At 53.6% G+C, this 14,037-nt stretch overlaps 5 protein-coding genes across 5 annotated transcripts; all 5 read right to left on the bottom strand.

The window, feature by feature from the left end:
• Positions 1–1,129: 1,129 nt before the first annotated feature.
• Positions 1,130–1,633, bottom strand: LINJ_04_0050 (conserved hypothetical protein; the record flags this gene model as incomplete). Its single annotated transcript, XM_001462805.1, has 1 exon — positions 1,130–1,633. The coding sequence occupies one exon, from the start codon at positions 1,631–1,633 to the stop codon at positions 1,130–1,132; it is 504 nt and encodes a 167-aa protein (XP_001462842.1).
• A 4,033-nt stretch (positions 1,634–5,666) lies between these two features.
• Positions 5,667–6,986, bottom strand: LINJ_04_0040 (hypothetical protein; the record flags this gene model as incomplete). The annotated part of the gene is made up of 1 exon (XM_001462804.1): positions 5,667–6,986. One exon carries the CDS (start codon positions 6,984–6,986, stop codon positions 5,667–5,669), a length of 1,320 nt encoding a protein of 439 aa, XP_001462841.1.
• Positions 6,987–7,489: 503 nt separating this feature from the next.
• Positions 7,490–7,711, bottom strand: LINJ_04_0031 (hypothetical protein; the record flags this gene model as incomplete). Its single annotated transcript, XM_003392163.1, has 1 exon — positions 7,490–7,711. The coding sequence occupies one exon, from the start codon at positions 7,709–7,711 to the stop codon at positions 7,490–7,492; it is 222 nt and encodes a 73-aa protein (XP_003392211.1).
• A 991-nt stretch (positions 7,712–8,702) lies between these two features.
• LINJ_04_0030 (putative cAMP-specific phosphodiesterase) lies at positions 8,703–10,877 on the bottom strand (the record flags this gene model as incomplete). The annotated part of the gene is made up of 1 exon (XM_001462803.1): positions 8,703–10,877. The coding sequence occupies one exon, from the start codon at positions 10,875–10,877 to the stop codon at positions 8,703–8,705; it is 2,175 nt and encodes a 724-aa protein (XP_001462840.1).
• A 2,023-nt stretch (positions 10,878–12,900) lies between these two features.
• Positions 12,901–13,788, bottom strand: LINJ_04_0020 (putative folate/biopterin transporter; the record flags this gene model as incomplete). Its single annotated transcript, XM_001462802.1, has 1 exon — positions 12,901–13,788. The coding sequence occupies one exon, from the start codon at positions 13,786–13,788 to the stop codon at positions 12,901–12,903; it is 888 nt and encodes a 295-aa protein (XP_001462839.1).
• Positions 13,789–14,037: the final 249 nt, after the last annotated feature.

Genomic DNA, 14,037 nt, shown 5'->3' with positions numbered 1-14,037 from the left:
TGTGTGTGTGTTTATGTATGTATAGGTGACGGTAGGTTTTCTCTTCTGTGAGATGATGAGGAAATATAATGGGAATGCATGCAAAAACAAAAACGCGAAATGAAAGGATGGATTGCGCAGTCCTGCGTTTAGTACTTCAGGCGCTGCCCCCTATCCACTGCCACCCAAGCAGCTATGGGGTCGAGAAGCTTGCAAAGATGCAGAGGTCAGAGAGGGGCAGAAAAGAAGAAAATGATGCACGCTTGCGATGCGTCTTGTGATATATAAATACAAATAATAATAAAAAGAGCAGCAAAGGTACAGTAGTGAAGCGAACTAAAAGTGCTCTAGAGATACAGAAACGAGCCGAAAAGGGAGGAAAAGGAAAACAAAAACGAGATGGCGCAGTTTTCCAGCGCGATGCTCGTCTAGGTGGTTGTCGTTCGTTCACTATTCGCTATAGTGCAGACGCTTCTTTTTTTTTTTCGTTGTCTACGCGAGACTGGACAGAAACGGTTAGCGGATGAGGTAGCTAAACGGGTGTGGTGCTGCCGTGTGGAGGAAAGAGGAGAGGGAGGGAGGGGGGTGATTGATAGGATGCTTCAGGACGATATCAACGCGCCCAATCGAAAAGAGAGACTCGACAAGCGTGAGAGCGAGCGAGTGAGAGAGAGAGAGACAGGAGAAGAGAGGAGAGGACAGACTCGATGAGGTGAGATGAGACCGATCATAGCTGAGCTAGAGAGGCGGCAACATATCTCGTGAATTCCGGGGAAAGCTGGCAGGCTCAAAGAGTTGTTGCCCTGTGTAGTGCGCGAAAAAAAAAAACAAGGCAATCGCATCATCACATTTGCACTTTCTAATGCCTTTCTCCTCCCTTGAAAGCTTCGAGTGCCATACTCAACACCAGGCGATGCCGCGTACATCACTTAGCTCCGGCGCACGTCTGCCGTGCGTTCGCTTTGTTTTTTTCCCCCCTTTAATCGCATTGTGATTCTCACAAAAGAACCGTTTTGCGGATACATCGGGGTGCCATGCTTCATTGAGAAGCACCAATCGACACACCCCGTTCGCCACCAACCGACGACAATCGCCACAGCTGCAGCACAAAGCAACTTCTCCGAACGACTCCACACGCGCACGATGTTGTTCAGCTTTTTGTGGGGCTGCTAGTAGCTGTGTCCGCCGGCTTCGGCACCACCGCAATCGCCTCCGACACAGCGTCGACGCTGACTGCGGCCACACGCGAGAAACCCCACCGCCTCAGTGCAGTGCAAGTGTTCACTGCACGCTGGGCCTCCGAGGCCACTACAAACATCTCTGCCCTTTCCTTGTTCGATGGCAGAATGGGACACGCCGCACCCGACAAGATGTCGTGAGGATGCAGCGCTACTATCGCAGGGGACAGAAGCGGCCGCAGCCGTCTCTCTGGTTCGCTGCGCACGTCAATCACGAGGGCACCAGAGGAGGTACAGTCGATAGAAAGCAGTGCTTTCTTCACATCCGCTGACGTCACTGTCTGCTGCAACGACGAGTAGGCATCCAGACTACATCTCGGGTCTAGTGATGCGTACCCTTTCGCTACGTACGGCGCGCCATACCGCTTGTTGAGGTTTGACACTTTCCACGCAGTTTTCGGAATCCACTGCGCCATGGCTTCCAGTAAGTATGTTCTTGCACGCGTGCGTGCGCCGGGGAGGAGTGGCGGGATCGATACCAGCGACGGCAGTCAAAAGAAGGCTGAAGGGCCAGAAGCGTTGCCCACAGATGGGGCAGGGCGTTGGAAACGGAGCAAAACGAATAGAGCGAGCGATGAGGAGAGGAGGCAAAAGATGAAGGGGAGCATAAGAGACGTTGCGCTGCGCGACACGCGTTTTGCCTGTCGCCCCGAACACAGCGCATCTGCGTCCACCCACCACCGTCTGCTCAAGAAAGAAGCGGCAAAGCGACAGAGGCGCGAGCCAAGGGAATGACGCAGGGCCTTTCCCCCCCCACAACAGCACGCATGACGCGAGTGTGCCCTTAGCACCGTGAAGCGTTTCGCGAGCCTCAAAAAGTGCTACTCACACACCGACACACAAACTCATATGGTGACCGCATCGCAAGATAGACATAGAAACAAGAGGGCGGTACGGAGAGCTAGCTCCATTGCTATCACCTCATTGGGCGTCTGCTACGTTTCTGTTTTTTTTTTATATAAGCACTTTCTTCCGCTGTCACAGCTCACGCTAGTGGCTTCTGGCGTGTGGCAGGTGTTACAATGCAGTGCACGAAAAGCGTAACAAAGCAGCTCCATATATATTGTCCGGTATGCCTCTTGTCCAGCCGTTAAGCTATATTAGAGACATCATGCAGTGGTCGGGTTACGGTGCACTGCACTGGTCTTCGAGGTAACGACTTTACATCCCAGTACGTCACATGAGGCCCCGGAAACAAGGTCGGAATTCGAGACAAGGTGAGCACAAAAACGGGTGGAGGGTAAGACTGAAACGCAAAGAGCGAAATCGAAAGAAGTGAGGAGGAACAAGAAGACGCATCTTCTGTCGGGAAGGAAAGCGAGCAAGCGAGATAGTCTGTGAGGGAGTGGGGTGAAGGGTGGGGTGGCACCAGCAACTGACGAAAGAGAGGAGAATGCAACATAAGAAGACACAGAACGCAAGAAGCAACACAGAAGAACAGAGAATACCCGAGCGGAACAGGCGCCCCCCCACAAGGGAGTGAAGAAGCCCTGGGTTGGAGGGGTTAGATGAGGCGTACCCTTTAGCACATTGACTTCAGCGGCTTCGCAGCACGCTTCACTTCGTAGCACGCAAGGGGTGCCTTTCGGTGTCCTCTCCCCTTGATCGGCATCATCTGTTAAACGCTGAGGTGCGAAACGCCTGCGTGTTTCTCCCTCTTCAGGCCTACCCCCACACGTCTACACTCGGTCTCCTCTTTCTCTCGATCGCCTCACATTCCAGAAAGACACGAATTAAATCGTGGCATAAACGAGACGAGCAGTAAGAAAAACAAAAAAAAACTTCAGTCGTGTTCATGTGCTTCTCTTTCACGTTGCTGTTTGAACATCAACTGCTCCGGTATTTCTGTCTGACACTGCTTCGTTCCGGAACGGAACTATAACAACAGTAACGAACGAGAACAAAAAGAGCAAATGGAGAAAGGCTGATGAGAGCAAGGGCGTGGGACCGACATACGGCAGGAGCGAGGTACGACGTTGTGCTTGTCTCATCTCAAACCTTTCCCGTCGTCCGGTGCCTTGGCCAGCTCTTCCATCGCCGCTAAATAGGAGGACAGTACACCGTCTGTGCGAAAAGCAAAACGAAGAGAACGACAAAACAAGTACGAGAGACAACCGTGTGAAGTCAAGAAAAAAAAGGGGGGAGCGGGGAGGGGGTGGAGGTTTAGAGTTAATACAGAAAACAAAAACACAAAAAAAAAGAGATGCGAAAAATGCTTACCGAGTTATGCTCTCCGTGATTCGTTAGCACAAGATAAACGCTCGCTCTTTCTTATTTCTTTTCGCTCACTGCTTGTTTCCATCGCTTGCCGAGCGCCGAAGAGAAGGAGGGGAGAGAGGGGCATAAAGAGAGATAGATGATGGAGAGGGACTGCACATAAACCAGTGAATTTGTTACTTGTGGACTGCAGTCGACTTTTCCCAACCACCGTTCCTTTCTTTGTTTGGGAGGTGGAAGAGGGGTGCCTAGCCCTTTTTCTTTGGCTTATCACAGCAGCAGACCCTGATGACGATAAGCGCCTCATCACGGTATGAGATTTCGTTACCCACTCTGCGGGCAAGTCAAGCAGCCCCTCCCCCCTAACCCCTGCCAAGTGCACAACCACCTCTGGTGGTGACAGGGTCAAGTGCCTACGACGTGCGGGAGGTCACCGCGACGTACCGCTGCCGATGTCGGTGGTCAGGTCGTGGATGGCGCTGCGTCGGAGCGACCTGCGACAGTGCGCACGCTTGCACCATCCATATGATAGGCGAAGTGCCGACGTGACTCGAGCGTATCCCACCCGGCCCTCGCACTGCCTAGTGGTGTGGGTGGGCGAGTAGAGTTTGACGGCAGAGGCCGTGCTCCCATGACCGAGTCGGTGCATTGGCGTGATGCGTGTCTAGTGCGGCTTCGCACCACCCGATGGGGCCTTTGGCAGTCCGGGTGGAGTTTAGCACACGTTCTATGGCAGAGTGGACATGTTGTGAAAAAAAAAAGAGAGTGACAGCAGCAGAGCACGAGAGGCAAGAGACACAAAAGAGATATAGAGGCAATCAGAAGAAAAAGGAAATCGTTGAAAAGACACACAGAACATAATAGGGAGAGAAGAGAGGTATAGGGAGCCTATCAGGGAAGCGGAGCTTGATGAAGAGCACAACAGCGCAGCGAGGGGAGAAAACGAAAACTGCAAATAATAATGAGTGAAACAATCGTCGGCAACTTGTGGAGAAAAGAAGGAAAGAGAGGAAACAACAGTGTCAAAAAAGGAGAGATGCGGTGAAAGGGCTACGGACATGCGCGCACCACTTCTATCCTTGTGCCTGGTCTCTCCTTTGACTTGAATCGAGTTCATAGCGGGCCCGCGTCCTTGAGCGAGGAGAAATATGGCAGCACTGCCGTCCGAGAAAACGCAAGCAAACAAGTACGGAGAAAAGGCGGCAAAGAGCGGGAAAAAGATAGCGCCATCTTTGTCCATGGAGAACGAAAAGAAATAGAAAATCAAAGGGAAGACACAATAAAGAAACGCTTAGGATGAGGGCTGTGCGTTCCATCAAGGGTCGAAACAAAGACGAAGCTGTGACGGGGAGTAGGACAAAAACACAAGCTTTTGGCTCCCTTTTTTTCTCCATGCCGTCAAAGACCGCGAGGGAGGGAAAGAGAAGGAGTGGCTCGACTTTGATCTCACTGTCATCCCCGACCTACCAGCAGGGCTTTCCACGCCGGCTTCAAGGTATTACGTGAAGAAACAAACAGAAAGAGAGCCGTATTCTCGATTTCATTTTCTCCCTGTCGAAGTCGATGCCCTCCATTTTTTTTGTTGCTACTGGTATGGCTGGCAGTCACATGCGCGCGCCTGCACGCACGCACAGGCACACGCGAACACACATGCATGCGCCATATCCACTAACAGGCTAAGAAACAAAAAAGAGATGCCAGAGACAGGAAAGTAAATCAAAGGAAACTAAAGCAAAATCGCTTTTTTTTTGTGGCAGAGATACAGCGTGTCGTGCATTGACTTTGCCTCGCGCCTATGGACGTGCATTAACCAGACAGGAGTGCGAGAGCAGGCAGACTTTGCGCGTGGGGGCGAGGGGAAGCCAAAGAGTCAAGGGTACAGTGGAGGTAGAAGACATCGCACTGAGAAGAGAGAAGCAACGACAGAAAACACACACACACACACACATCACATATAGAGGTGGAAACACGTTCAACAATACAAGTCGTACAAAAAAGTTCTTTGCCTTCAACTGGTAGAAAAGAAAGGAGGAGGAAACGCACGAGGATGAGACGCCACAGAGGCCGCGAGCTCGTCCTCTCTCCCGCTCATCTTCAGCGACGCGTCTGCCTTTTCTCTTCACCATGAGGGAGCGTGCGCGCACACAAACGCACAACATATGAACAGCAATGTGCCTTTTTGTAGTTGCTGTTGGCAGACGCGGTGTGAGCCGTGTAATGTGTAACCTTCTCCTAATTGATACCCTTAGGGGTGAGCAGAACGAGGAGCTTCGGACTCACGGTGATAATGCGAGTCGAGTCGCTGCTGCTCAGGGCGATTCCGAGCTTCTGCAGTGCCGCGCTCTGGGATGGCAACAAGGCGCACTTGGCCCTCGCCAGCGCCTTGAGTGCCTCCACATCTCCCGCCTCGAGCAGCGCCGCGACAAGGGAAAGAGCGGCCGCAGAACGCACGTAGCGCAGCGTGTTCTCGCTGAGGATGATGTCACGGTAGAGTTCCGCGGAGCTCTTCGACGTAGTCCTCTCCTGCAGCGTCTTCACGATGGAGAGCGTTTCAGCATCCTGCAGAAACTTTGCCAGCTGGCGACACACGTGAATGTGGCCGCAGTCCTTGGTCCACTTACAAAGCCCATTCATGTTGAGGCGGCATACATGCTTCTTCCAGGAGACGACGTACACGCCATTCACGCAGGGCAGCGTCTCCAGCCCCACTGTGAGGCTGAGGTTGAGCAAGGAGAGGTCAATGAGGTAGGGCTTCTCACCGTCCTGGGGGAACTTCGAGGCATCGTCGAGGCTCAGTGCGTAGCAACGACCCGATACGTGAGGAGCGCAGTTGGCGCCGAGCATCTCCTGCGAGTAGTAGCAGTTGTGCAATGCGCAGCACAGCGACTCCGATGTGGCGCGGCACTGCATCAGGTACGCGTTGGAAACGTGAAAGCAACGACACCGGGCACCCTCTGCGCAGCCAAGGCCTTGCGCGTGAAGGAGACACACAGAGCTTTTGCACGGGCGAGTGCTGCTGGACATCACGTCGTTATCGTACAGGCTGATGCCCATTGTCGGCTCGTGCAAGCACGACAGCGGTACTGGAATTCGCTGCAATGACGGGTGGAGTTGGTCGACGAGAGCAAAGCCCCAGACGCTGACGTCGTGAGGCAGGCGCTGCTTGACGGTGCTGGAGGCCGCGCTGCGGCTCAGAAGCGACGGCGTCTCGCCCCCGGAGCAGCAAGACTGCGTTGAGAGGGAGTTCCCGCTACCAGAGTGCGCGAGCTTCGCTTTCGGCGTGGCACAAGCCGAGGCGGCATCGGCCGCGACTGCCATTGGTGCCGCACTGTTGGCCGGATCCATAGCAAAGTACATTGGTGTGACTGAGTGACTAAAGTTCCCGTTGACTGGGTACGGCGCATTTCCAGCGACCATCATCATCACTGGCGCAGCGCCGTAGCCGCCAAACATGCTCCCGTAGCCTGGAGCGGGACAGGGAACCGCGCCGTGCGGCAGGTAAGACTGCGGGTAGAGCACGGTCATTGGCATGGCGCCCATCCGCTGTTGCATTCTGTACGATGGAAACTTCTATGAAAGCAGTAGTCGTGGTGTGGATATTGGCTGACCTTTTTTTCGGAAGTGGACGGTTGTCAGATACCTAGCAAGCAGTGCCTCGAGACAGCTGCATGACGGACGACAAGGGTAAAAAAAGTCGCCGTAGCATGATAGCAGGCAGCCAGACAGGAAGAGAGAGACGTGGGCAACAGAGAAATGAGATTTATTTGAAGGAGCGGTGAAGGAACACATGCACAAACGTTTTTGGATGCATCTTGCTGGCGCGCTTATATCGCTGTCCGCAGCGCACGAGGACACGCGTGGAAAGGCAAGTTCACTGCTGGTGCCAGAGGGTGATATGGTAGCGGATACGAAGGGGAAAACAGCGCAAAACAGTGAAGACAACAGATCGGCGCTTCCTTGCCGTTTTTAATGGTGGCTACTGTGGCCTGTTGGTCGCTTCGCGCGAGAAAAAAAACGGACACACGCCACCTTTCAATAACAGCGCTCCGTCCCGTTCACGTAGTGCTGGGGCGGGCCTCACCGCCCTCCGATAGGGTACGCAACCCTGCCTCTACTACATGAAACCGATGCACGATCATGTCTGCTTGCACGGCTACCTCCTCCGTCTTCCTGGTGGTCAGCTCTTGCTTGCGGAGGACGTCGTACTGCAGCAGGATAGCAGATGCCATCGCCGTCACAAAACCGCCGATGAGGAAGCCTGCAACTCGGGGGCTCATAACGGCAAAACCTTTACTCAGCTATGCACAACACGCACCTCGTGATGTGGGGGCTCTTCCAGCTTTGTGAACGTGTATGTGATATAGCCGGCGAGGAATGCCAGAAAACTGGCGCGCAATGGCGTCTGCGCCGAGACGGCAAATAGGCAGAATAGATAACACGGAACCGCAGTAAGGCAGGCAATGGTGGTGGCATCATTCACAGGAAAAAGAGAATAGGAGTGTAACAGAAAAGCACCGTTGGGTAGCATGAGTGCCGCAGGGCTGATGCAGAGGAGGTCACACGCTGAGTCGATAGGGTTTTGTCGCTGGAGGCCTAGAAAACAAGTCCGCCGCACGCGACAGCAATACGCACCGCGCACCCCTTTGCCGCTCTACAATATCTGCACCTTTGCAAGAGTGCGGATGTCATGCGACGCTGTAAGCTTTCTCATCAACGTTTGCCGCAGGCTGGCGTCAAGTGTGCACGGCAGAAAGGCGCGAATAAGGGAGCGCGCAGTTTACTCCTTTCCTTTTCACTGCTAAGTTCAATATGAAACGATGCGGAAGGAGAATGTAATGCCAGAGAGAAGGGGGAGGGAGAGCGATTGTGTGTATCCGGAAGGTCTAAGAGCTGAGGACCAAGACGTATCGGTGAAGAAAAACAACAGACTCAAGAAAAAAGAGCGTGCGTCAAGGACACACAGAGATACGAGAGAATGAAATAGGGAAAGAGGCCGCGTGCCTAACCCCACGTTTGCTGCTTCTTTGTTCAGTTGGCGCCTCGGTTGTTTCGCAGTAGCAGAAGCAGTTGCCCTATCGTAAACAGTGCTCACGTGTACGGCCAACACAGGTCGTAAGCGGCTCAGTCAACCTGCTACGTGCAGCCTGCACTGGTGGGCGAGAACTGTGCAACTCAAATACACAAAACAGGGGGAAAAGAGTTTGACCATCAAGTAGGATACATCAAGCAAAGGGCGAGAGGAAAGCAGCAAAGCGAATTGCCAAGCGGCTATGGCACTAGTCGCAGCCTAGGGCCTGTGTTTTTGCTCTCCGTGTTGACCGGCATCCTAATGGGCGAGTTCTGCTGACACTGTGGCGCCGCCTTGGGAGGTGCGGGTTCTGCCGGCGGTGGCGTCTTCGCCTTGTCGCTTACCGGCACCGCCGACTCCATCTCCGCTAGCGCCGCCTCACGGGAGCAGTACATGTCCATCAAGAACAAAATAAAACTGTCCGTGTGGTCGATCTCGTCCGCAACACGATTCGAGAAGGATCCGCCAGGAGGGCGGCTGGCGATCACCTCGGCTGTGGAAGGTGCCTCCTCCATTTTGCTGATCAAGAGCCCCATTTCGGCGCATTCGGCACCACAGCAGTCATCTCCGTACTCCTTCCGCGCATAGGCAGCGATGTACCGGGGATCCAACTGTAGCGCAAGAAAGATAAGCTGCCCCACAAAGTCTTTTGCTGATTCTCCCGCGCGCTCGCACTTGTCGTAGAGGCGCAGAAAGGAGAAGTAGTGCTCCGACCGGCCGGGACGCGCTGTCGGACTCCCAGCCGCTGAGCACGGTTCCGACGTAAACGAGAGCTGCGGGCAGTTACTCGTGGCTTCTCGCTTCGCGGCACTCATAGAGCCTGACGTGGAGCTGTTGCTGCTAAGTGAGTCGGCCCGCATCATGCCTGGAGCCGCTCCCTGGGAGCGCGACGGAGAGGCGTTGAGAATAGCGCACTTGGAGGCTTTCCGGTCCACGCTGCTTGCGTGCGTGGCTACTTTTTTCAGTATCTCCATCACAGACAGCGAACTCGTCATCCACTGCGCAAGGGAACTCTCCACGACAACCTTGCAAGCACGACCCCCCGTGCTAGCTGCCGCATCCACAAGGTCTGCGTTCCACTCCAAACGGTCCTGCAGATCCGTAGGAACGAGGGCAAGGGTAGCCGCCGTCACCGGCTTTACGACAATGTTTATGTAGTCTGACAGCACTGCGGCGCAGTCGGCCCCCGCAACGTGGGGCAGAGTAACACGAATGCCGTGCCGCTCCATCTCGCACTCCTCTCGGTGGAGCTCCGAGAGAAACCACGCACCCATTCGGCAGCACTGTGCCTGCGAGCGAAATGCAAAGCTGTTGCACGCCATCACCAGCAGAGCCGCCATCAGCTTTGGGGCATCGGCGTCGGTTATGCGACCGCTCGTCTCGATGTCGCGCAAGGCAGACATTAGGGAAGGCCGGCTACGCAGTGCTGCATTCAGCACCACGTCGTACAGTGCCTCCTTCACAAGATGGGCACTGTCCACTGAGACGGCCTCGTCGGGCGTTGAGAAGAAGAAATTGTCCTCCAGTACGAGCACGCTCGTCAAAACCAGGAGAGACGCGTGCTCAGCGATTGCGACATCGCCAAACACGGACGCTAAGGGGTGGTCCAGTGCGACCAAAAGTGCGTCGGACGCGCCAGGATGCGCGACATCGACGGCTAGCACAGCCAGAAAACAAATTGCTATCTCTTCGTCGGAGAAGAGGAAGTTTACAGTGGGCTCTCTGAAAAAGAGCGACATCATCTGAAGCGCATCCGCCGCATGTGTGGCGTTGTGGTAGCTGTTGTCGAGCGGGTAACATGTGAAAAGTTTGCGGAGAAAGTGCAAGAACTTCTCCGCGTTGATGCGTAGCGAGGTGAAGAAGGAAAAGTTTGCAAACACACTGCAGCAAACGGAGAGGAACAGGCGCTCCTTGTCCTCCATGATGCTGCCGTCGTGCTCACAGACGTTGGTGACGTCAAATTCGATCTGCTCCACCTCATCGATGTATCGAAGTGTCTGAAAGGCGATGGCGTTGAGCTCTGCAAATATTTCTTTCGGACTCTGGAGGGCAGGCGTGGTGCGCTGCATGAGGGTCTTGCTAGAGGACATCACAATGGGCCCTGGGAGTCGCGAGGAGGCAATGTCGAAGTGCTTGGCACGCGTGTGCGTTGACTCGCTGCTGTGGCAAGAGAACCGAAGCGGCGCGTGCCCGCTAATCATCTCTTCGAAGTAGCTATGCGCGCAGCTTCTCGGTGGCGCCTTCGCCACGCTCGGCGGGTCCGCCGTCTTACAAATTTCACGCAGCCGCACGAGTGCACCACCAATCTTTTCCCGCAGCTGCGGTGACAGCGATGGATCATCCTTCACCGATGCCAGAACATCGAAAGGATGCATCTTCGCATCGGCGCTACGGGACGTAGAAGATTGCTTCGGTGTTGAGAGCATGGGAGGAAGCTGCAGCATGGAGGCTGATCTGGTGGCAGTGTATAGAGGAAAAATATGAGGCAAAACGTAGGGGGAAGCAGGAGCTGAGAAGGAAGAGCGCTCTTGCAGTTTGACCTAACACAAGGATGTATGCTACTGAAAAAAAAGGGATTAAGGACAATGAGGATGCACGAAAGCGAATGGAGCAAAGAAACAGAGGGAGAGGGAAGTTATTGCCCAAGTACACACACACACACACACACACAATACCACAAAAAGCGAAGATGTGGGCCTAGAGAGTGGAGGCAAGCTTCGAGGTGGCAAAGAAAATGAGACGCGGAGCAGCGGAAAGATCTCCTCTGATGAACTCCGCCGCTCGCTTCTCACTAGAGGGTATCTACGACAGCTGCGATGCTACACCCGCCAACACACAGTTGTGCGTGAGGGCGGCTGAAAGCTAAAGTCTCTATTCTTCTTTAAGGCAGGACAACCAAGAGCGCGATGCACAATCCAAGTGGTCATTCGATGCATGCTTGTGCAAAAACAAAAGAGCACACACACACGCGAAAAAAAGTCCACCCACAAGGAGGGGCAAAATAGCGAGAAGAGCGACAGCAAACCAAAGAAAAAAGAGCATCAAATGCTTGCAAAAGTAAAGAAAATGCCAAAGCCTCCGCCTCTTGAAAACACGCTTACATGGAGTCGTCCACACCGCTATCACGTTTCTCATTCTTGGTTCCTTTCACTCGAGCAGCTGCACAGACCTTTTTCCTTTTGTCGTGTGGGAGACTTCCGTCAGCTTCAACGCCTTCCCGGAAGCTACATATGGTTGGCTCCTGCGCCATCTCGGCGGCTTCGCGAGGTGTAAGGCGGTATCCGTCTTTCTAATTTACGAAAAGGTGCGGTATGGTCTCAGGGGCAGCGGCACTTAAAGTTCGAGCGTTGAGGAGTAGAGAGACACAACGGCTTTTTGATCAATAGATTCGATCGAATAACGACACTGTGAGGTACAAAGAAGACAGCAACAACTTGCCACGAAAGGCAACACCGAGCACCCAACTGCATGCACTAGTATTTTTTTTTCGAGAAGCGAGTAAACAAAAAATACAGCCAGCTCCACAGCTCGGATGCTTTCGCTCACAGATCGAACATCTGCGCAGCAGGTCCTCTCACAATATTTTTTCGTAGCTCTTAGGGGAGCCTCCGTCCACGAGGGTGAGTTGACCGTCGACCTACAGGACAACGAAAAAAGGGAGTAGCAAGAGCGTTGCGACAAGAGAAGAGCAAGGTGATTGCAACGAGGTAGACACACACTGTAGAATGGGCAAAGAAACAGAGCAGGTGGGACTAAATGTCGTTTGTCGAGGAGAACGGAGAACACGCACACACAAACAAGCGGATAACGGTGGAGGAATAAATGAGCAAAAAAACAGCAGTGGCAAAAGAGCACCGCTGGCAGGGTAAGGAAAAAAAAGCACACAAAGAAGGAAAAGAATCTCGAGTCGTCCATCATCACTTGCCGGTACGCCCAAGCATCAACCGACATTCCCCTTTTCGATCGACCTCTCCATTTTTTCAGGAAGAAGATGCCAGCATTTCTCGGGAATCGACTCGACATGCATGCGCCGAAAACTATCATCACAATGGCCTACTAACAAGGATTCAGACAGTCTTTTGGTTAAGTGCTTCTGTCGTTCCTCTCATTAAAATCTGCAAACTGCGCCTGAATAGAGAATAGAAAGCAACATATCGCGCTAGCATTCCGCAGGCTGGTGTTTACTCCACTACACGCAAAAGGGGTTTCTTGTCGCTTCATCGTTGCATAATCAGTGTACTACATTTTTTGTAGCACGCAGGGTTGATATACCTGCATTCTTGCGCTAACCTTCCTTTTCACTCAAAGGAACTTATAAAACGAAAACAAACTGCCAGACGTCTTTCATGTTCTTTTTTTTTGGTGGGAAAATTCAACGACGAGCACATACGCTCCGCTTCAAGATGCCTGGCTCAACGTCAGGACGGGATCCTTGTCCTTTACAGACGCAAGCCCCTTTCCACTCTTAATCAGCCCCTTGTGAAAAAATAGAGGTGCCCTCTCCTTCGAGGCCATGGAGCCGTAAATGCGGGTGCCGGGAATGAGCACAATCACTAGCGGAATGGCGATAAGCGGCGTGATGAAGTGGCCGGAGATGAGCAGCCAGCGCAGGTTGCTGAAGTCACACGGCGGGCTGGAGGAGAGTGGCCACACCGTTTCCATCAGAATTGCGCCAATCGTGGACGACGTCGATGCACCCATGTTGCTGAAGCTCGCCAAAATTGCAAACATCGTGCTCTCGTAACCCTTCGGACAGAGGCGCGAGATAAGCATGTTCAGTGGCATGAAGTTCAGCATGTAGCACACCTCGTACACGATAGCATCACCCATGATGTACATGGCGTGGTCCGGGATGCCGATGTACAAGTTCCAGCGTTCGACAATGATGATGTCAAAGACGCTCGCAAGAACCTGGACAAGAGTGGTGCAAATTAGCGTGACGCGGTAGCTCTGCTTCGAGAAGACGCGCGCAAACAGGTACACACCAAACACGCTGGCAGCGTTGCCAATGACAGCGCCGACAGTGTTGTAGAATGTCTGAGAGAAGTGTGGCCCGTCCGGCAGGCAGCTGGCATCCGACATGTAGAAGTTGTCCGTCCCGCCGGAGATGAGGATGTAGGACACCTGCTGGCACCATCCGAAGATGTTGGCCTTCATGATCGTCATAGGGATGCAGAGGAAGCCGGTCGCGCACAGGATAACCAAGATGCCGACGCAGCCGTAGAGCAGCTGGTAGGTTGTACCCATGATGTTAAGCACCGTCAGCGCAATGACGCCAGCCGTCATGATGACGCCGTAGACGGCAACAGAGATGTTGCGAGAGACGATCTCCTTGCTCACATCAAAGGTTCCGCACAGGCACACTTGCGCCACCAACGGTGAAACGTCTTGCACTGCAGAGTTGTCAAAATCTCACTCGCCACATTGGATAAGCTCGGCGCTTTCGTTCTGTGATTTCCATCCTGTCTTGGATGTCGGCAGCTCCTCATTCTCAACGAGTTTCGGCACGCTCGCACACTCAGCCCCTCTCGCCTC

This window comes from Leishmania infantum, chromosome 4 (assembly GCF_000002875.2).
Source record: "Leishmania infantum JPCM5 genome chromosome 4".
NCBI lineage: Eukaryota > Euglenozoa > Kinetoplastea > Trypanosomatida > Trypanosomatidae > Leishmania > Leishmania infantum.
The sequence above is the reverse complement of the archived record's forward strand: the minus strand, read 5'-3'. Positions and strand labels throughout refer to the sequence as shown.